The sequence below is a fragment of the Rattus rattus genome, chromosome 2, assembly GCF_011064425.1.
Source record: "Rattus rattus isolate New Zealand chromosome 2, Rrattus_CSIRO_v1, whole genome shotgun sequence".
Taxonomy (NCBI): domain Eukaryota; kingdom Metazoa; phylum Chordata; class Mammalia; order Rodentia; family Muridae; genus Rattus; species Rattus rattus.
The window spans coordinates 174,280,978-174,297,239 of record NC_046155.1 but is presented as its reverse complement, the minus strand read 5'-3'; the positions used below and the strand labels follow the sequence as shown (position 1 = coordinate 174,297,239).

At 44.5% G+C, this 16,262-nt stretch overlaps 1 protein-coding gene across 4 annotated transcripts; it reads left to right on the top strand.

Moving 5' to 3' along the window:
* The first annotated feature begins 572 nt into the window (after positions 1-572).
* Positions 573-13,892, top strand: Znf8 (zinc finger protein 8). 4 transcript variants are annotated; one of them, XM_032894432.1, is made up of 5 exons: positions 635-738; positions 820-1,039; positions 4,103-4,229; positions 4,477-4,572; positions 12,026-13,892. In XM_032894432.1, the coding sequence occupies exons 3-5, from the start codon at positions 4,196-4,198 to the stop codon at positions 13,462-13,464; spliced, it is 1,569 nt and encodes a 522-aa protein (XP_032750323.1). In that variant the 5' UTR covers positions 635-738; positions 820-1,039; positions 4,103-4,195; the 3' UTR covers positions 13,465-13,892. The 4 variants fall into 4 exon arrangements, with proteins under 4 accessions (XP_032750320.1, XP_032750323.1, XP_032750322.1 ...); XM_032894431.1 differs by having other exon boundaries at positions 820-1,158; XM_032894430.1 differs by having other exon boundaries at positions 820-1,241.
* Positions 13,893-16,262: the final 2,370 nt, after the last annotated feature.

Here is a 16,262-nt window from a genome sequence, read left to right as displayed (position 1 = left end):
GCTGTATCGTGGAATATGACCCTGAACTCCTATTGCCTCCATCTTTTAAATGCCAGGATTACAGATGTACCTTTAAATGGTTGTGCTGGGATGCCTTCCAATCATTTAGTCCTTCAAAGTCTATCACATAAAGAAAGCTCTTAAACGTCTACATAATTTTGTCTCGGTTAACTTTCTATGTAACCAGAGTACACAGCACAAGAGGAAAGCCCTGGCTCTCTTGTGCGTTTAATTCCAGCAGCAAGTCAGATTGACCAACTCTAACACCAATATCTTACTGATGCGCGTCCCCCTCACTGTGCAGACGCATATATGTCCTAAACTCAGTCGTCGGGGTGGGAGGATGATTTCCGGGGAACTCGGAGCCCAAGTGATGCCCACATCCGCAGGTAACGGAATGTAAGCCGGCCTCTACTGGTACCATGCCTGATTCTTAAACATGACCTGTAGGTGGTTTCCACCTCCTTCCCCCATTGGTCAACGTTGGACTGGCAGTAGCTTCCATTGGTTCAGAGCTGAGTCTCGGCGCGTAGCCTTCTGGGAGTTGTAGTCTCGGCGTCCCTGGTGCTGCCGCCATTGTCCAGCGGGAGGCCGGTCGGGTGGTCCCCACTACGGGACTGCGTTTTAGATTAGGGTCGCCTTGGACGTCTGTGTCTGACCTGTTGGCCTGGGATGGACCAGCAGGACAAAGCGGCCACAGTGGTGATGGCCTCGCGGCCTCAAGCAACACAACTTCAGGTAACAAAAAACGACTGAGTGGACTCCGGGCCCCGCTATCCCCCACAAACTGGCCTGTAACCCACGGCGCTTTTTCCACAGGGGAAACAAGCGCTATCGCTCATCCTCTGAGCCTGGGTCCGAATCTAGTTCCCCTCGTCTACAATGTGCTTGCTTCAGTCTCCTGTCTCCGTGCCATGGGGTCGAGGGGGAAGGAGGTGGTCATTTCCCAAAGAACAGAACAGGCCCCGCTCAGGGTTTCGACCCCGCTCCAGCCAACGCCCTCCCATTCATCCAGAGAGACGTTTCTTGGAAATGACAGGTGACTGGCTAGCGATACAGAGCAGCCACATTGCGGGTACGGTCCTCAGGACATGTCCTGAAGCTCAGAGTCAACAGACTTTTGGGGAAACCTACGCATCATGAACCCCTATTTTGCAAGTAAGGCATAACTTCGCAGGACAGAGGCACCAAGTTAGTAAAACTGGAGGGTCCCACTCTTCGGGGCCTTGGGGGAAACTATGGTAGGTATGGCTATCAATATTTGTCAATCTCCTGGTTGTCAAAGTTCTGCACTTGTAGACAAATTGACTGCTCATACTGTTCACCGTAATTTACCCAGCAGAAGCCAAGACCAATTCATACATAAGTTCTGCAACTTTGAAATTACGTTCTGGAGGTCGGGGGCAGGGTGGTATTTGGTTTGCTTGGGGGAGATTTGCATTATTTACATTTGGTGTGCAAAATGAGCTTATGATAGTGTTAGATTTCAAATAATCAGATTCATGTTATCTCAGTTTTTTCATGAAATTTGACCAGAGTATAGAACTGAGAACTGAGGCCTAACAACAGCTGTGAGTCATAGTGAAGGTGGATTCTCCAACCCCAGTCAAGTCTCAGGTAACAGTCATTAAGCTAACTGTTTGTCAAGGAATAAACAATAAGACAGACAGGAGAAGTGTATTTAAACTGTTGTCATGTAACAGGTAGCACACACAGAATGTAGTGACCTGAAATAAATACTACTTCATGGTTTCTGGCGGGTAAGAATCCAGGAGTGACTTAATTTATAGATCCGCTGTAGGCTCTTAAAGCTATTTTCAAAATGACAGCCCAACAGTTATTACTTGAGACTTGACAGAACGTAGAAGACCCACTGTCAAGATAATTCATTCACATGCTGTTAGCATGAAAATTCAATGTTTCTCCATATAGGTCTTGCTATGGAAGCACGTAGGCCTCACCATGTAACGTGTAGTTTCCTGAAGAGTGGTGTGATCCAGAAGATGGCAAGGTAGAAGCTGTGTTGTCACCTATGACCTCAGCTCAGACTATGCTGTCATTTTCACAGTGTCCTATCAGTTATAGAAGTCAGCATGGCTGCAAGCAGATTGGGGAATTACTGAGGGGCCATTTTGGAGACTAGCCTCCACAGGAGCAAGGGCCAAGAGTGGAGACCTTAGAGTTCTAGTACATTAGTTTCTTGTGGTTGCTGTAGCAAGTCAAAGCCAGGCTGGACCCTGTCTCAGAAATCATAAAAAAAAAGGATACATTCTAGAGATGAGAAGTCAGAAATGAGCACCCTGAGCAGAGCCACACTTCTACCAAGTCCTAGGGGAGGTTGTCTGCTTTTCCAGCCATAAGAGCTGTAAGCCCTGGCACCCCTTGCCTTGTGGCCTTTTGCCTAGCCTCAGAGCAGCAAGGTAGCAATTTGCTTAGGTGACCACATTACTTTCCAACTTCTCAAGACTCACACCTATCTCAAACGTGTGATTGCATTTAGAGGCCACCTAGATAACCCAGGACACGTGCCTGTTTGAGCATCTTTACCACACCCACCAAGTCTGTGTTACTACTGTAATATTCATAAGTTCCAGGAGCACGTATCTGGATATCTTTGGGGGCATGGTCATCCTTTATTGAAAAGCGACAAGGAGCCACTCAATGTTCAGAGCAGTAGTTCTCAATGCTGTGACTCTTTGATACAGTTCCTCACATTGTGATAACCCCCAGCCCCAAAATCATTTTGTTGCTACTTCATAACTATAATTTTGCTACTGTTGTGAATTGTAATGTAAATATCTGATATGCAACCCCCATAGGAGTTGCAACCCACATCTTTTTTTTTTTTTTTTTGTTCTTTTTTTTTTTTTTTTTTTGGAGCTGGGGACCGAACCCAGGGCCTTATGCCTTCCTAGGTAGCGCTCACCACTGAGCTAAATCCCCAGCCTCTTGCAACCCACATCTTAAGAACCACTGTTTTGGGGTGGGGGATTTAGCTCAATGGGAAGAGTTTGCCTAGCATGTGTGAAGCCCTAGCACCACATTAAAAAACAAACAAGAAACTGGGTGTGGTGGGGCATACCTATAATCCCAGCGCTTGGGAGGTAAAAGCAGGAGAATCAGAAATTCAGCATCAGCTTTGCCAGTATAGTGTGTCTGAGGCAAACCTGGGATACTGAAAATCCTGTCTCAGAAGCAAAAAAAGGATGTTTTTAGTATTAGGCCTGGAGAGATGTATGCAGATATGAGGACTTCAGTTCAGATCCCCAGAACCCACATAAAGGCTAGTTGGGCATGGTGGTCCACCTATAATTCTAGTCTCAGAAGACAAACAGGGGAGCCCCAGAGCAAGTTGGCTGTAGAGACTAACCATATCTTTGAGCTCTGGGTTTGATTGAGAAACCCTGCTCAGTGGATCAGGTGGAAGAGGAACTGAAGATGATTCTCAAAGTCAACATTGGGCCTCCACACACACACACACACATGCAGGCACACTCTCCCTCATGTGAGCACACGCATGTGCATCACACACAAAAATGGAAAAGGAAGGAAAGATGTCAAGAAGGACTGGTATAGGAAAGAACCTCTTGAACATTGGATAAGATACTGAAAGCTGAGCTAAGATAGTACGTTAAAGGGGGGGTGGAGGTGGGGGACTGGTGATCAGATAACAAATAATGCTGGTGTGGCCTTGGTCATCAATAGAAGAATGTGTAGAAGACAAAGATCTGATCACCCAAAGTTGTCTTCTGGCCTCCATGTACACATGCATACATACAAACACTCATAAACATACTTAGAAACAAATAAAACCCAGTAGCCAATTTTAGAGGTCATAAACCTGCATGTCAGTGGTCTAGTCTGTCTGATCAGTCATAGGTCAGCTGTGGCTGGCTTTGTTGATGCTGCCAAGTGCTCTCATATATTGTCATGGTAGCCTGTGCCCACCTCATAGTGCCCCAGTAGGCTCCCAATGGGGGCTGAGGCACATCAGTCAGAGTGTATAGTTTCTCAAGACCCCTGCCTGCCTGTTTTCTCTTATTCTTCCTCTACTACAGAGGTAGATGGTCCAACTAATCGAGGTTGCCTGGAAATGTTTCAGGAGCCAGTGACTTTCCGAGATGTGGCTGTGGACTTTACGCAAGAGGAGTGGGGACAGCTGGACCCTACCCAGAGGACTCTGTATCGTGATGTGATGCTGGAGACCTTTGGGCACCTTCTCTCTGTGGGTAAGCTCTGCTTCCCTCACTGTAGCGGTGGAATCTTCCTGAGTTATGATTGTGGGCCTCTTATATGGGGCTCTAACGTAACCCTGAGTCCTCATTCCCTGTAGGACACTCTTGTGTCCTTCTGCCACAGAGCAAAACCTTCACGTGACTGTGAGATGCCCATATGTCCCTATGGTCAAGAGCCTGCAGCCAGGGCTTGTTTTTCCCAGAGCAGCTTCCGACTTCCTGTGCCTTTACCTATTTCCAGGTCCTGATCTTCCCAAACCTGCAGTTATCTCCCAGCTGGAACAAGGTGCTGAGCTGTGGGTGGCAGACAGAGGAGGCTCCCAGGCCTGCCATCCAGGTAAAAAACCCCACCAAGTGGGTGCCCCAGTTGTGGGGGATTCTAGGAGACCACTGGAGATGCACTTAAGGGAAGAATATCGTTTCAGGGCCCTCAAAACCATTCCTCTCTTAGGAGGTTCACAGGGCGTAGCATCAGATTCAGAGCTATGACTGGTTATAGCCAAAGACTCAGAGAAAAATCTGTGAAAGGAAAAGGCCTTAGAAGGCAAAGTCTAGAGGAGTGATTCTCAACCTTCCTAACACTGTGACCCTTTATACAGTTCCTCATGTTGTGGTGACCCCCAACCATAACATTATTTTCATTGTTGCTTCATAACTGATTTTGCTACTGGTATGATTTATAATGTAAATATCTGATATACAGGCTATCTGATATGTGACCCCGGAGGGATCACGACCTACCGGTTGAGAACCACTGGTCTAGAAGCAGCAGACATGAGTTTACAGATCTTCAGAATGTGCTCAGTTCCCCCAGCAGTGAGCTGTGATAGTGCTGATGACTGTGATCTCCAGGAAGATGGGATTCGGTCCTAGGGACACCTTTTGCCTACTGCATTCCATGATTCTGGGGCTTGAAATAAAAACAGAGCAGTGAACTTTTAGGATTGTGGGAACCCACCCCAAGTCCAAGTTCCCTAACACTCCCAAAGGCCAGCCTGTGAGCAAACTTCCCCTAGACTGTCAGCTTGGCCAGTTGTCTTATATTTCTGGAGGGTCCACTGGCACCCATCCTCCTGTGCTCACAAGAGCTGTTTCCTTCCTCTCCAGCAGTGATCGTGTTTCTGCTGCATCTTACTTTCCAGGCTATGCCCTTTCTCATTAGCCTTCCCAGCATCCTCTTCCTGACTTTCATCCTGGCCTTCCATTCAGTTCTTGCATGTTAGAGTCTGCAAACCTGTTCCCCAGACCCTTCTGTTAGTCTATTATCTGAACAAATTCTATTTAAGTATTAAAAACTTGTCCTAGGGCTGAAGAGTTGGCTCAGTGGTTAAGAACTCTTGTTGTTCTTGCCCAGGACCCAAGTTCAATTCCCAGCACCCACAAGAAGGCTCATTCAGGTGGTACACAGACATATGTGCAGGCAAAGCACTCACATGAATAAAATAAATCTAAAAATTTAAAAATTAAAAAAAAAAACAACTTTGGCCTGATGTGGTGACGCATGTTCTTTTTGTGTGTGTGTGTGTGTGTGTGTGTTTGTCAATAGTATGCTATTTTTTATTACTGTAGTTCTGTAGCTATCCTGAATTTATTTTTACATATAAAGCAAAAACTTGTCCTTTAGAGTTCTGTGAAGAAGAATTATATTGAAATTTCAATGTTGAATCTGTAAATTGCTTTGGGTAAGATGGCCACTTTTTTTTTTTTTTTTATTAACTTGAGTATTTCTTATATACATTTTGAGTGTTATTCCCTTTCCTGGTTTCCGGGCAAACATCCCCTTCCCCCCCCCCCTTCCTTCTTGGTGTTCCCCTCCCCACCCTCCCCCCATTGCCGCCTCCCCCAACAGTCTAGTTCACTGGGGGTTCAGTCTTAGCAGGGACCCAGGGCTTCCCTTCCACTGGTGCTCTTACTAGGATATTCATTGCTACCTATGAGGTCAGAGTCCAGGGTCAGTCCATGTATAGTCTTTAGGTAGTGGCTTAGTCCCTGGAAGCTCTGGTTGCTTGGCATTGTTGTACATATGGGGTCTCGAGCCCTTCAAGCTCTTCCAGTTCTTTCTCTGATTCCTTCAACGGGGGTCCCATTCTCAGTTCAGTGGTTTGCTGCTGGCATTCGCCTCTGTATTTGCTGTATTCTGGCTGTATCTCTCAGGAGCGATCTACATCCGGCTCCTGTCGGTCTGCACTTCTTTTTGCTTCATCCATCTTGTCTAATTGGGTGGCTGTATATGTATGGGCCACATGTGGGGCAGGCTCTGAATGGGTGTTCCTTCAGTCTCTGTTTTAATCTTTTGCCTCTCTCTTCCCTGCCAAGGGTATTCTTGTTCCCCTTTTAAAGAAGGAGTGAAGCATTCACATTTTGATCATCCGGGTGATTTATGTTCTTATCCCAGCACTCAGGAGGCAGATACTGGTGGATCTCTGTGAGTTCAAAGTCAGCCTAGTCTAAATATTGAGATCCAGGCAAGCTAGGGATATATATTGTAAGATCCTGTCTGAAAAACAAATCAAAAAGCCTTAAATCTACATTAAGAGAAACTCAGAAGGAGAAGGAAATATTGCTTTTAAAAAGCAGGACCCCCGACTTAGCTGGCACTGGTGCTAGCTTGGCATTTTAGAGATGTGCCAGGGCTGTTGGTTCCGTGTTACTCAGGATTACAGTGTGACTACAGTAGCTCTGGCCATCATATCCATGTTCCTGGTGAGAAGGAAGGGAGGCAGTGGGAACAGTGCCCGACATGTGTCCCCTTGTCCCAACACTCTGATCGGGACTGGATTACTTGCTCTTATCCTGACACTGTTTACTAGGGACGGTGGAAAGGAAAGGTCTAATAGATAATTAAATAGGACTGGTACCCTGGGACCCTTGACAGCTGGAGTGGATACGGTATGGCTTTGGTAATATATAACCAGCAGCCTGCAGTCAACCCACCCAAATGCTTCTAAGTGCTACCCAGGGCTGACCTCTATGAAGAGGTGTGACACTCTCTCTCAGGTTCATGAGTCTGCAGCAGATCTATTTCTTCCTTCTTTGTCGGTTGTTGCCAATGCTGCTTCCAACTTTGTTGTCAGGAGCAAATCCGACTCATCTAGACACATCCTTTCCACTGACAGTGTATGCCCTGATTGAATCTAGGTTCTAAAATAACTGAGCCTTGACTGGCTTGCACAGTAGGTGTGGCATCAGAATTGTTGCAGAAACTATTAAGTCATATGTGTTCTAGAAACAAAGGCCTCTGGAGAGCCCTGTTAAAATGGAAACATACTTTGCATTAATACTTGTGTAGATGCCCTACTGCTACTGAAGCAAAGTACTGTGGCAAAGTGGTTGGGAAAAATACAGATTTGGCTGATTATGATAGTGAACTCCTGTAATCCCAATCACCCTGCAGGAAAAGCCTCTGTAAAAACCTGTCCAAAAAAAGGCCCACAGATTCAATTATGTATTTTCTCGAATGTGTGGAAGTTAGTTGGAGTAGAAAGTGGTTCATCAGGGCCGACTGCTCTGGCAGTACCGGGAGAGGTTCCATTGCCTTGTTCCTCCTAATGTGCAGAAGTTGCCCGTGTACCATGGCTCATGGGGCCTTCTGCATAACATATCACTCAGCTATGTATCCACTGCCTCACTTTCCTCTCAGACTCTGGCTCATGGAGCCATAGAATCTCCAGAGAACTGTACACTTTCAGTAGTCTTAATTTGGACCCAGAAAGGTAGCTCACCAGTTAAGAACGCTTTCTCAGGCTGGAGAGATGGCTCAGCGGTTAAGAGCACCCGACTGCTCTTCCAGAGGTCATGAGTTCAATTCCCAGCAACCACATGGTGGCTCACAACCATCTGTAAAGAGATCTGGTGCCCTCTTCTGGTGTATCTGAAGACAGCTACAGTGTACTTATATATAATAAATGAATAAATCTTAAAAAAAAAAAAAAAAGAGCACTTTCTCTTCTTGCAAAAACAAAAACAAAAAAACCTGACTTTGGTTCCAGCACCCCTGTCAGGTGGCTCACAACTATCTCTAACTGTAGTTCTGGGAGATCTGATGCCCTCTTCTGACCTCAGGCCCCCTCACACATGTGCTGTGCTTCACATACATGCACATAAATAAAAAAAAATAAATTTCAATTAAAAATGTTTTAAATTTACAATATCCTCTTTGCCGTGTAACAGGGTCCAATGACTGGAATGTGGTTATCTTTGAGGGGCTATCTTTCAGTTTAGCACACTCTTTATCCAATGAGAGTAATTCTTCTTTTGTTTTAAAGAGTGTTTATCTAGGTAGACCCCCTCCCAGTGCAGCCATGTAATTTGGTGGGCCTGTTGCATCTTGCTTTGTTTCTTAGGTTCCCTCTTATAGTTTCCTGGTGTACTGTAGTCTCAACTCTACCATCGATTCCTCTTACCACAGTCTCACTCTGGAGAACTATGACTTTCTAAACACTGTGGCTCAAAAATCTGGTGCCAGGTCGACTGGAGCTGTGAGAGCCCCAGGTGAATTCAACAGCACTGATACCTTCAACTATTCCTGGCCTGACCTGGTTACACCAGCTCAACCCTCAGTAGTGGCCTGGAGAGCCCCATTAAAATGGAAACATACTTTGTATTAATACTTGTGTAGATGCCCTACTGCTACTGTAGCAGTAGGGCACTACTCCCTACTCTGGGTCCTCTTCACCCCTCTTCCCTTTGGCAACATTGGTCTGGACCAGGGTTTGCCCTGAGGCTATATTTTAATAGCTCAGCTCAGAAGTTCATTCAGCAAGCATTCCTGAGGACTCACCTATATCATGCTTTTGATGCTAGGAGTGTAGCAGAAAATAAGACTTCCAGACTGAGATGAGCCTTCATTCAGCCAGGGTTTTGAAGTAAAAATATCAGGAGGTGATGGTTCAAACAAACAAACAAACAAACAGAAAGCCTGCCTGAGAAACAGGGTAGAGGATACATACCTCCAGGATACACAGAATTGCCTCTTTTCAGAGATAACACTGAATGAAGCAGGCAGGTGGCTGGAGATGCATGCTCCAGGCAGAGAAAGCAGCACGGGATGTGGTGGGAGGGACAGTAAGGAGGCCCGCAGGGAACCATGTGAAAGAAGAAGTGAGGTCAGAGTGAATGGTGGACAAAAGGAGAGAGCACGGTCTATCATCAGAAGTGATCTGCATGGTGAGCAGAGGGGTAAGCAGGGTGGAAAGAAGAGGTCTATTTGGGCTTTTGGCAACAACTGCATTAGGATTCATATACCATATGATATTCCCATTTAAAATTGGAGGTAAAGATTGAGTTGTGTGCATGAAGCCCTGGACCTGATACACAGTTCAGCAAAACAAAAACAAATCAAAAAAGACAAAAAAAGAAGAAAAAACCCCACCTATTATATAATCCAGTGGTGATGGAGTGTATTCACAGATTGTCCATCACCAGTGTCTACTTCCGTGTCTCATCACTGTTTAGGTGATTGTAAAAAGCAGGTGCTTATTTCTTACAGTTCTAGAGGCTGAAAGTTGATTTGGTTCATGATAGAGGCCCCTTTCTCATCTATGGATGGATGGCTGTTCCTTCCTCAGAAGAAAAGGGGAGGTGGGTAGGGAGTAAGACTCCAATGTCCCCTTTTAGAAGGGCACTAGTCTCTCACAAGGACTTTGTGACCTCATATTCCCCAAAGCCCCATTTGTAAATACTATCAAAACAGGGATTAGGATTTACATATACAAATTTTAAGAGAATACAAACATTTAGACCTTATCCACCACCAGAAAAGTTGCCTGTTAGCAGTCCCCATCCATCTTCCCTTCCTCTTGACAGTCACTCATTTGGACTGCCTATGGATTTGCCTGTTTGGGACCTTTCTCAATCAGTGGACCTTCAGTTTGTGACATTCGTGTCTGACTTCTTTTCCTCAAAGTCCCTCCATGTAACAGTGTCTATTCACATATCCGTCCTTTTTATGACTGAATATTTCATTGACTGGGTAGATCATCATTAGCTGGTTTGTTTGTTGTTATTCAGGGAATAGAACCTTAGGGCCTCATACATGCTGGGCAACTACTCTACCACTGAGCTGTGTTCCCTACACTCGTGTTTTATTTTCCATTTACTAGTTGATGGGCATTTGGGTTGTTTGCACTCTGGGCTGTTAAGAGTAGTGCTACTGTGGACATACTGGTATAAATAAGTTGGTTGGTTTTTTTTAAAGATTTATTCATTTATCATATGTAAGTATACTGTCAATGTCTTCAGACACACCAGAAGAGGAGGGCATCAGATCTCATTACAGATGGTTATGAGCCACCATGTGGTTGCTGGGATTTGAACTCTGGACCTCTGGAAGAGCAGTCAGTGCTCTTAACTACTGAGCCATCTCTCCAGCCCAATAAGTTGTTTTATTTTAAGAACATTTTCACAAACTATATAACGTATTATCTTCAGGTATAAAATTTTGTATGGAATGACTCACATTTTTTTAAAGATTTATTTATGATAAGTACACTGTAGCTATCTTCAGACACACTAGAAGAGGGCATGAGATCTCACTACAGATGGTTGTGAGCTACCATGTGGTTGGTGGGATTTGAACTCAGGACCTCTGGAAGAGCAGTCAGTGCTCTTAACCACTGAGCCATCTCCCCAGCCCAGAATGACTCACATTTTATTAAGCCCCTCTGTGTGCTGTGCAGAGGTGGCAAAGAACATGTCCAGCCAGTCTCAGCTTCTCTAGCTTTTCTCCTGTGGCCGGGCTTTTGGTTTGCCCTTTAATCCCTCCAGCATTCACTGAGACAGATGTTTTTGAATCTTTAGCACCTGTCAGTTCCAGGCACTGCCTGGACGGTAGTGCGATGAAACAGATAACGAATGAACACATTCATGTGTGTCATGGGTGAGTCTTAAGCAGGTGAGAGGCCTCAAGAATCTAAGGGTGGGGCTGGAAAGATGAGTCAGCAGTTGAGAGCCCCTACTGCTCTTGCAAAGGATATGGGTTCTGTTCCCAAAACCCACAAGTTGGCTCACAAGTACCTATAACTCCAGTTCCAGGGATCCAGTGCCCTCTCTGACCTCGGTGGATGCCTGCATGTATAAGAGTGGGCAATGAAGGGAAGCATGGTCCTCCATAAAGTGTAATTCCTGATCCCTAAAACCAGCTGTTTAGGGCTGGAGAGATGGCTCAGTGGTTAAGAGCACTGGCTCTTCCAGAGGTCCTGAGTTCAATTCCTAGCAACCACATGGTGGCTTACAACCATCTGTAGTGGGATCTGATGCCCTCTTCTGGTGTGTCTGAGACAGCTACAGTGTAGTCATAATAAATAAAAATAAATAAATCTTTAAAAAAAAAAACAGCTGTCTATAAGGTGAGGCAATGGAAGCATAAGAGTAATTATAAGAAGCAAGAGGGTCACAGCAAGAAAAGGATATGTGACAACAGAAGTAGAGACTATTGAGAGAGATTTGAAGATGCTAACTACTGACTTCCATAGGTTCTTCTGTGGAGCTTCCAGGAAAGAACAGCCCAGCTGGCATCTGGACTTTAGGACTTCATATTATAAAATACAAAACACAGCTACTTTTGGTAGGTTTATGGTAGGATGTCACAGTGTCCTTGCAAGAAAATAGTATGTTTTTATTTTGTTTCCAGTGCTTGGCCCAGGAGTGAAGCTATAGTTGAGGGTAGGGATAGTTGATGTCAAGAGGAGAATCAGGTCTTACCAAGGCAGATCGTTAAGGTCCAGGGTATTAGAATGTGCCTCTCTCCTCGTTTTCCGGTAACTACTCAGAGCTCTTTGTTTTTCTTTCAGGTTGGATTCTTGAACCTGAAGACCACACACTGCTCAAGGACCAGGACCTCCCAAAAATGAAACCATCCCCCATTACAGAAAAGGATGGGTTTGCAAAGGCTGTTTCTTGTCATTCTATGACAGAGATATATCGGGAAAGTGATGGCCAGAGGCAGGCACTCAAGAAGGACCAGAGTAACTTAGGGCAGTTGAATGGCCCCAAAGAGATATCAGTTCAAAGTCAAAGCTATAAAAGCCTTGGACTTGTAGAAACCTGTGTTCTTGGCTTAAACACAGATCTATTACCAGATATTTCTAGAATAGAGTATGGCTATACTTATGGCTCACAAGTTAAAAATTCAGAACATAACCCAAGCTTAGTCAGTCAACAGACAGACTCCCCAGCATCACAGCCTTTTGATGACAATGGCAGTCAAAAAGCTTTTGATCAGATTATGCCCATTACAGAACTCACAAAAAGTCAAGTGCAAGATAAACCCTATAAGTGTACTGACTGTGGGAAGTCATTTAACCATAATGCACATCTCACAGTGCACAAGAGAATTCATACGGGAGAAAGACCTTACATGTGCAAAGAGTGTGGGAAAGCCTTCAGCCAAAACTCTTCCCTTGTTCAACATGAGCGAATCCACACTGGAGACAAGCCTTATAAGTGTGATGAATGTGGGAAATCTTTTTGCCACAGTACACACCTTACAGTCCATAGGAGAATTCACACTGGAGAGAAACCCTATGAGTGTCAGGACTGTGGAAGGGCCTTCAATCAGAATTCATCCCTGGGTCGACACAAGAGGACACACACTGGGGAGAAGCCTTATACCTGCAGCGTTTGTGGGAAATCCTTCTCCCGGACCACTTGCCTCTTCCTGCACCTGCGGACTCACACTGAGGAAAGGCCATACGAGTGTAATCACTGTGGAAAGGGCTTCAGGCACAGTTCTTCCCTGGCCCAGCATCAGCGGAAGCATGCTGGTGAGAAACCCTATGAGTGCCGACAGAGGCTGATCTTTGAGCAGGCACCAGCTTTAACAAAGCTCGAGTGGACAGAACCCCTCAGCTGTGACCCACCATTAAGTCAAAGTGAAAGGACTCAACAGAGCGATAGGCCCTTTAAATGTAATCAGTGTGGAAAGTGTTTCATTCAGAGTTCTCACCTCATCCGACATCAGATAACCCACAACAGAGAGGAAGAACCACTACGTGGACGTAGCCGAAGACGGGAACAGCACTGTAGACCGGGCTCAAAACTCATCCGGAATCCACACTCAAATTCAAAAGAGGTTCCAATAGCCCAGGCAAAGGCAGGACAAGCAAGCAGAGCCCTGGCCTTGTTTGACCTTCATGAAATTATGCAGGAGAAAAACTCTGTGCATGTTATTGGGGTAGAAGAACCTTCAGTGGGCAATTCCATGCTGTTTGACATCAGAGAATCTAGATAGAAAGATAATTTTTAAGATAACTTTTGAGTTACCAGGCACAAACATTACATCCACAGTGTATGGGTGGCAAGAGAAGATGGCATAATGTCAGTAGTGACCTCTGACTTTGTAAGGAAGTGGTGCCTCCCACACAGTTGAGGTTGGTGTTTCTCAAATGTATCAAACTCAGTTCCTGTTTAAGAACAGCCTCTTTGTTTGTTTTCTGAGACAAGGTCTCATGTGGCCCAAGCTGGCCTCAAACTCACTATATATCCAAGGATGACCCTGAATTTTCTGATCCTTCTGTCTTCATTCACCTCCCTAATTCTGGGATTGTGGCTGAATGCCACTATACCCAGCAACAGCAGACACCTTGAGATATCTTCTCCATTATCCCAAAATGAGTTTACCAGTAATAAAACCTCTGCACAGGCATAGTTTGGAAATAACACATGACCCCTGTTGTGTGTTATTTTAAAAAGCAAGCTTCGGGTTGGGGATTTAGCTCAGTGGTAGAGCACTTGCCTAGCGAGCACAAGGCCCTGGGTTCGGCCCCCAGCTCCGGGAAAAAAAAAAAAAAAAAAAAAAAAAAGCAAGCTTCTGACTTTGCCCGTGACTGTGGCCCTTGATCCTGGTTTAGCTCCAAGATCGGCTGCTCCCAGTCCCACTCCCCACTTGTCTGTTCCTCCCAGCTTAGCTTCGCCAATGGCCAGCTACTGCCTTTCCTGGGAGCTGCAATCGTTCCCCCAAGTTCTTTGTAAAGGATAGTTAAAGTAATTTATGGTGTACTGTGTGAGTGTGGTATCTTACCATGTCCCGTGTGGGCCCATTTGACCAGGAGATCATGGTCTGAAACTTTCAGACTGGTTCAAGGTATACTGCTGTCTACAAATAATACCATAAAGGACTTTATCATGCCAAAGTGATATTGCAAAATAGTAATGAATTCTTATAAAAGTTTGAACAAATCAAAATACTATTATATTTGTGGGAAACTCTGCCCAAATTCCAAATGTACACAAAGTAGTGTTTGTTTCTGTGTGGCTCAGTTCTCCACTTGACAGTCATTGCAGCATGCTTGACTCTTGTCCTGTTTCAGTACATCATCTGACAGAGAAGCACCCACAGAATTCTACAGCATCCTCTAAAGGAGTCACAGCTCCTATGGAAACCACTATCTTAAAATATCTAGAGTTGTTGTTAATCAGAGGTATTCACTTGCAATAATTTGTCCTCAGAGGACATTTGGTAATGTATGGAGTCATTTTTGTCCCTGCAAGTTGAAACATGCTACTGGTATCTGGGTAGAGGCCAAGGATACTACTCAACATACTTAAGTGTCCAGGGTAGCTCTTCAAAGAATTTTCTAGTCCAAATATATCAATAATATCAACATGGAAAAGCCCTGATATAAACTCAACCCAGGGGATTGGGGTGTGGCTCAGTAATAGAACATTAGCCTGGCATGTAAAAGGCCCTAAGTTCAGTCCCCAAATAACTCACCTTTTCTAAACTGTAAATTGATTGAACAATGCTTTATTAACAGTCATTTGAGTTCTCTTTTTTTTTTTTAAGATTTATTTATTTTATATTTAAGTACACTGTAGCTGTCTTCCAGACACACCAGAAGAGGGCATCAGATCTCATTACAGATGATTATGAGCCACCATGTGGTTGCTGGGATTTGAACTCGGGACTTCTAAAAGAGCAGTCAGTGCTCTTAACCACTGAGCCTTATCTCCAGCCCCATGTGAGTTATTCTTAACAAATACAGTGTATACACACACACACACACACATAAACACACATGTATTTATATTAGTGTTAAGTAAATCACCGATTTGCAGTATCTATATTCAAGGTGAAGAGTTCCTTTATCTTTCTGGATAATCTTTTAGCACTTAACAATAGATCTTCTAGAATGATATATTTTCACTGGGTCTCCCACCCACCTCCTCACCCCTGTCCCTCCCTGTATTGTTTCACATCCACCCCAGAAAACAATACATCTCTCTGAATATATTTGTAAAAGGCTAAGACTTTAAGTGTATATAACCATAACCACATTGATCCATGGGGACAGAACCTTTTGCATAATCACACAAGGCCCATCATTTTGGGGTTTTGCCATGTTGGTATTTGAGCAGTGCTTCTGGGTCAGAATTTGAATGAAAACAGTGTCCTGGGGTTATTGATTATATACTCTTCTCAACAGGAGCAAAAAATATTTAGGGAGAAGTTATTCTTTTACATCTCAAGGGAAGATATTACGTATATGTAACAAATACCATCAAATATCCAGCATCCAGACATTCCTGGTTGCTTCATAATCTACACAAGATCTATACGGTGTGTTTGGTTTCTTTCTTAAATCTTTTAGTTGTGCTGTTTCTTAGTCTTTTGTTTGTTACTTGAATAACTTTGATATAGTAAACTGATTTCCCATTTGGTATCAAGACACTGAGCTGTGCTAAGGGGGTACCCTTTAAGATCACATGACTCCCATTGTTCTCAAAGCTCCTCCCCCTATATTTCACGTTGTATGGGGTTGTTACAGGAGAAAGCCTTCCTGTCAGCTCTTAATGACAAAAAAAAGCTTTATTCAAAGCAAGATACTTTTTTAAAAGATTCATTTCTTTATGTATATGAGTGGTATTTCTGCATATAGAGCTGACATGCCAGAAGAGGGCATTGGATCCCATTTTAGATGGCTGTGAGCCACCATGTGGTTGCTGCGAATTGAACTCAGGACCTCTGGAAGAGCAGTTAGTGCTCTTACCCTCTGAGCCATCTCTCCAGCCCCGGACAGTACTCTTAAC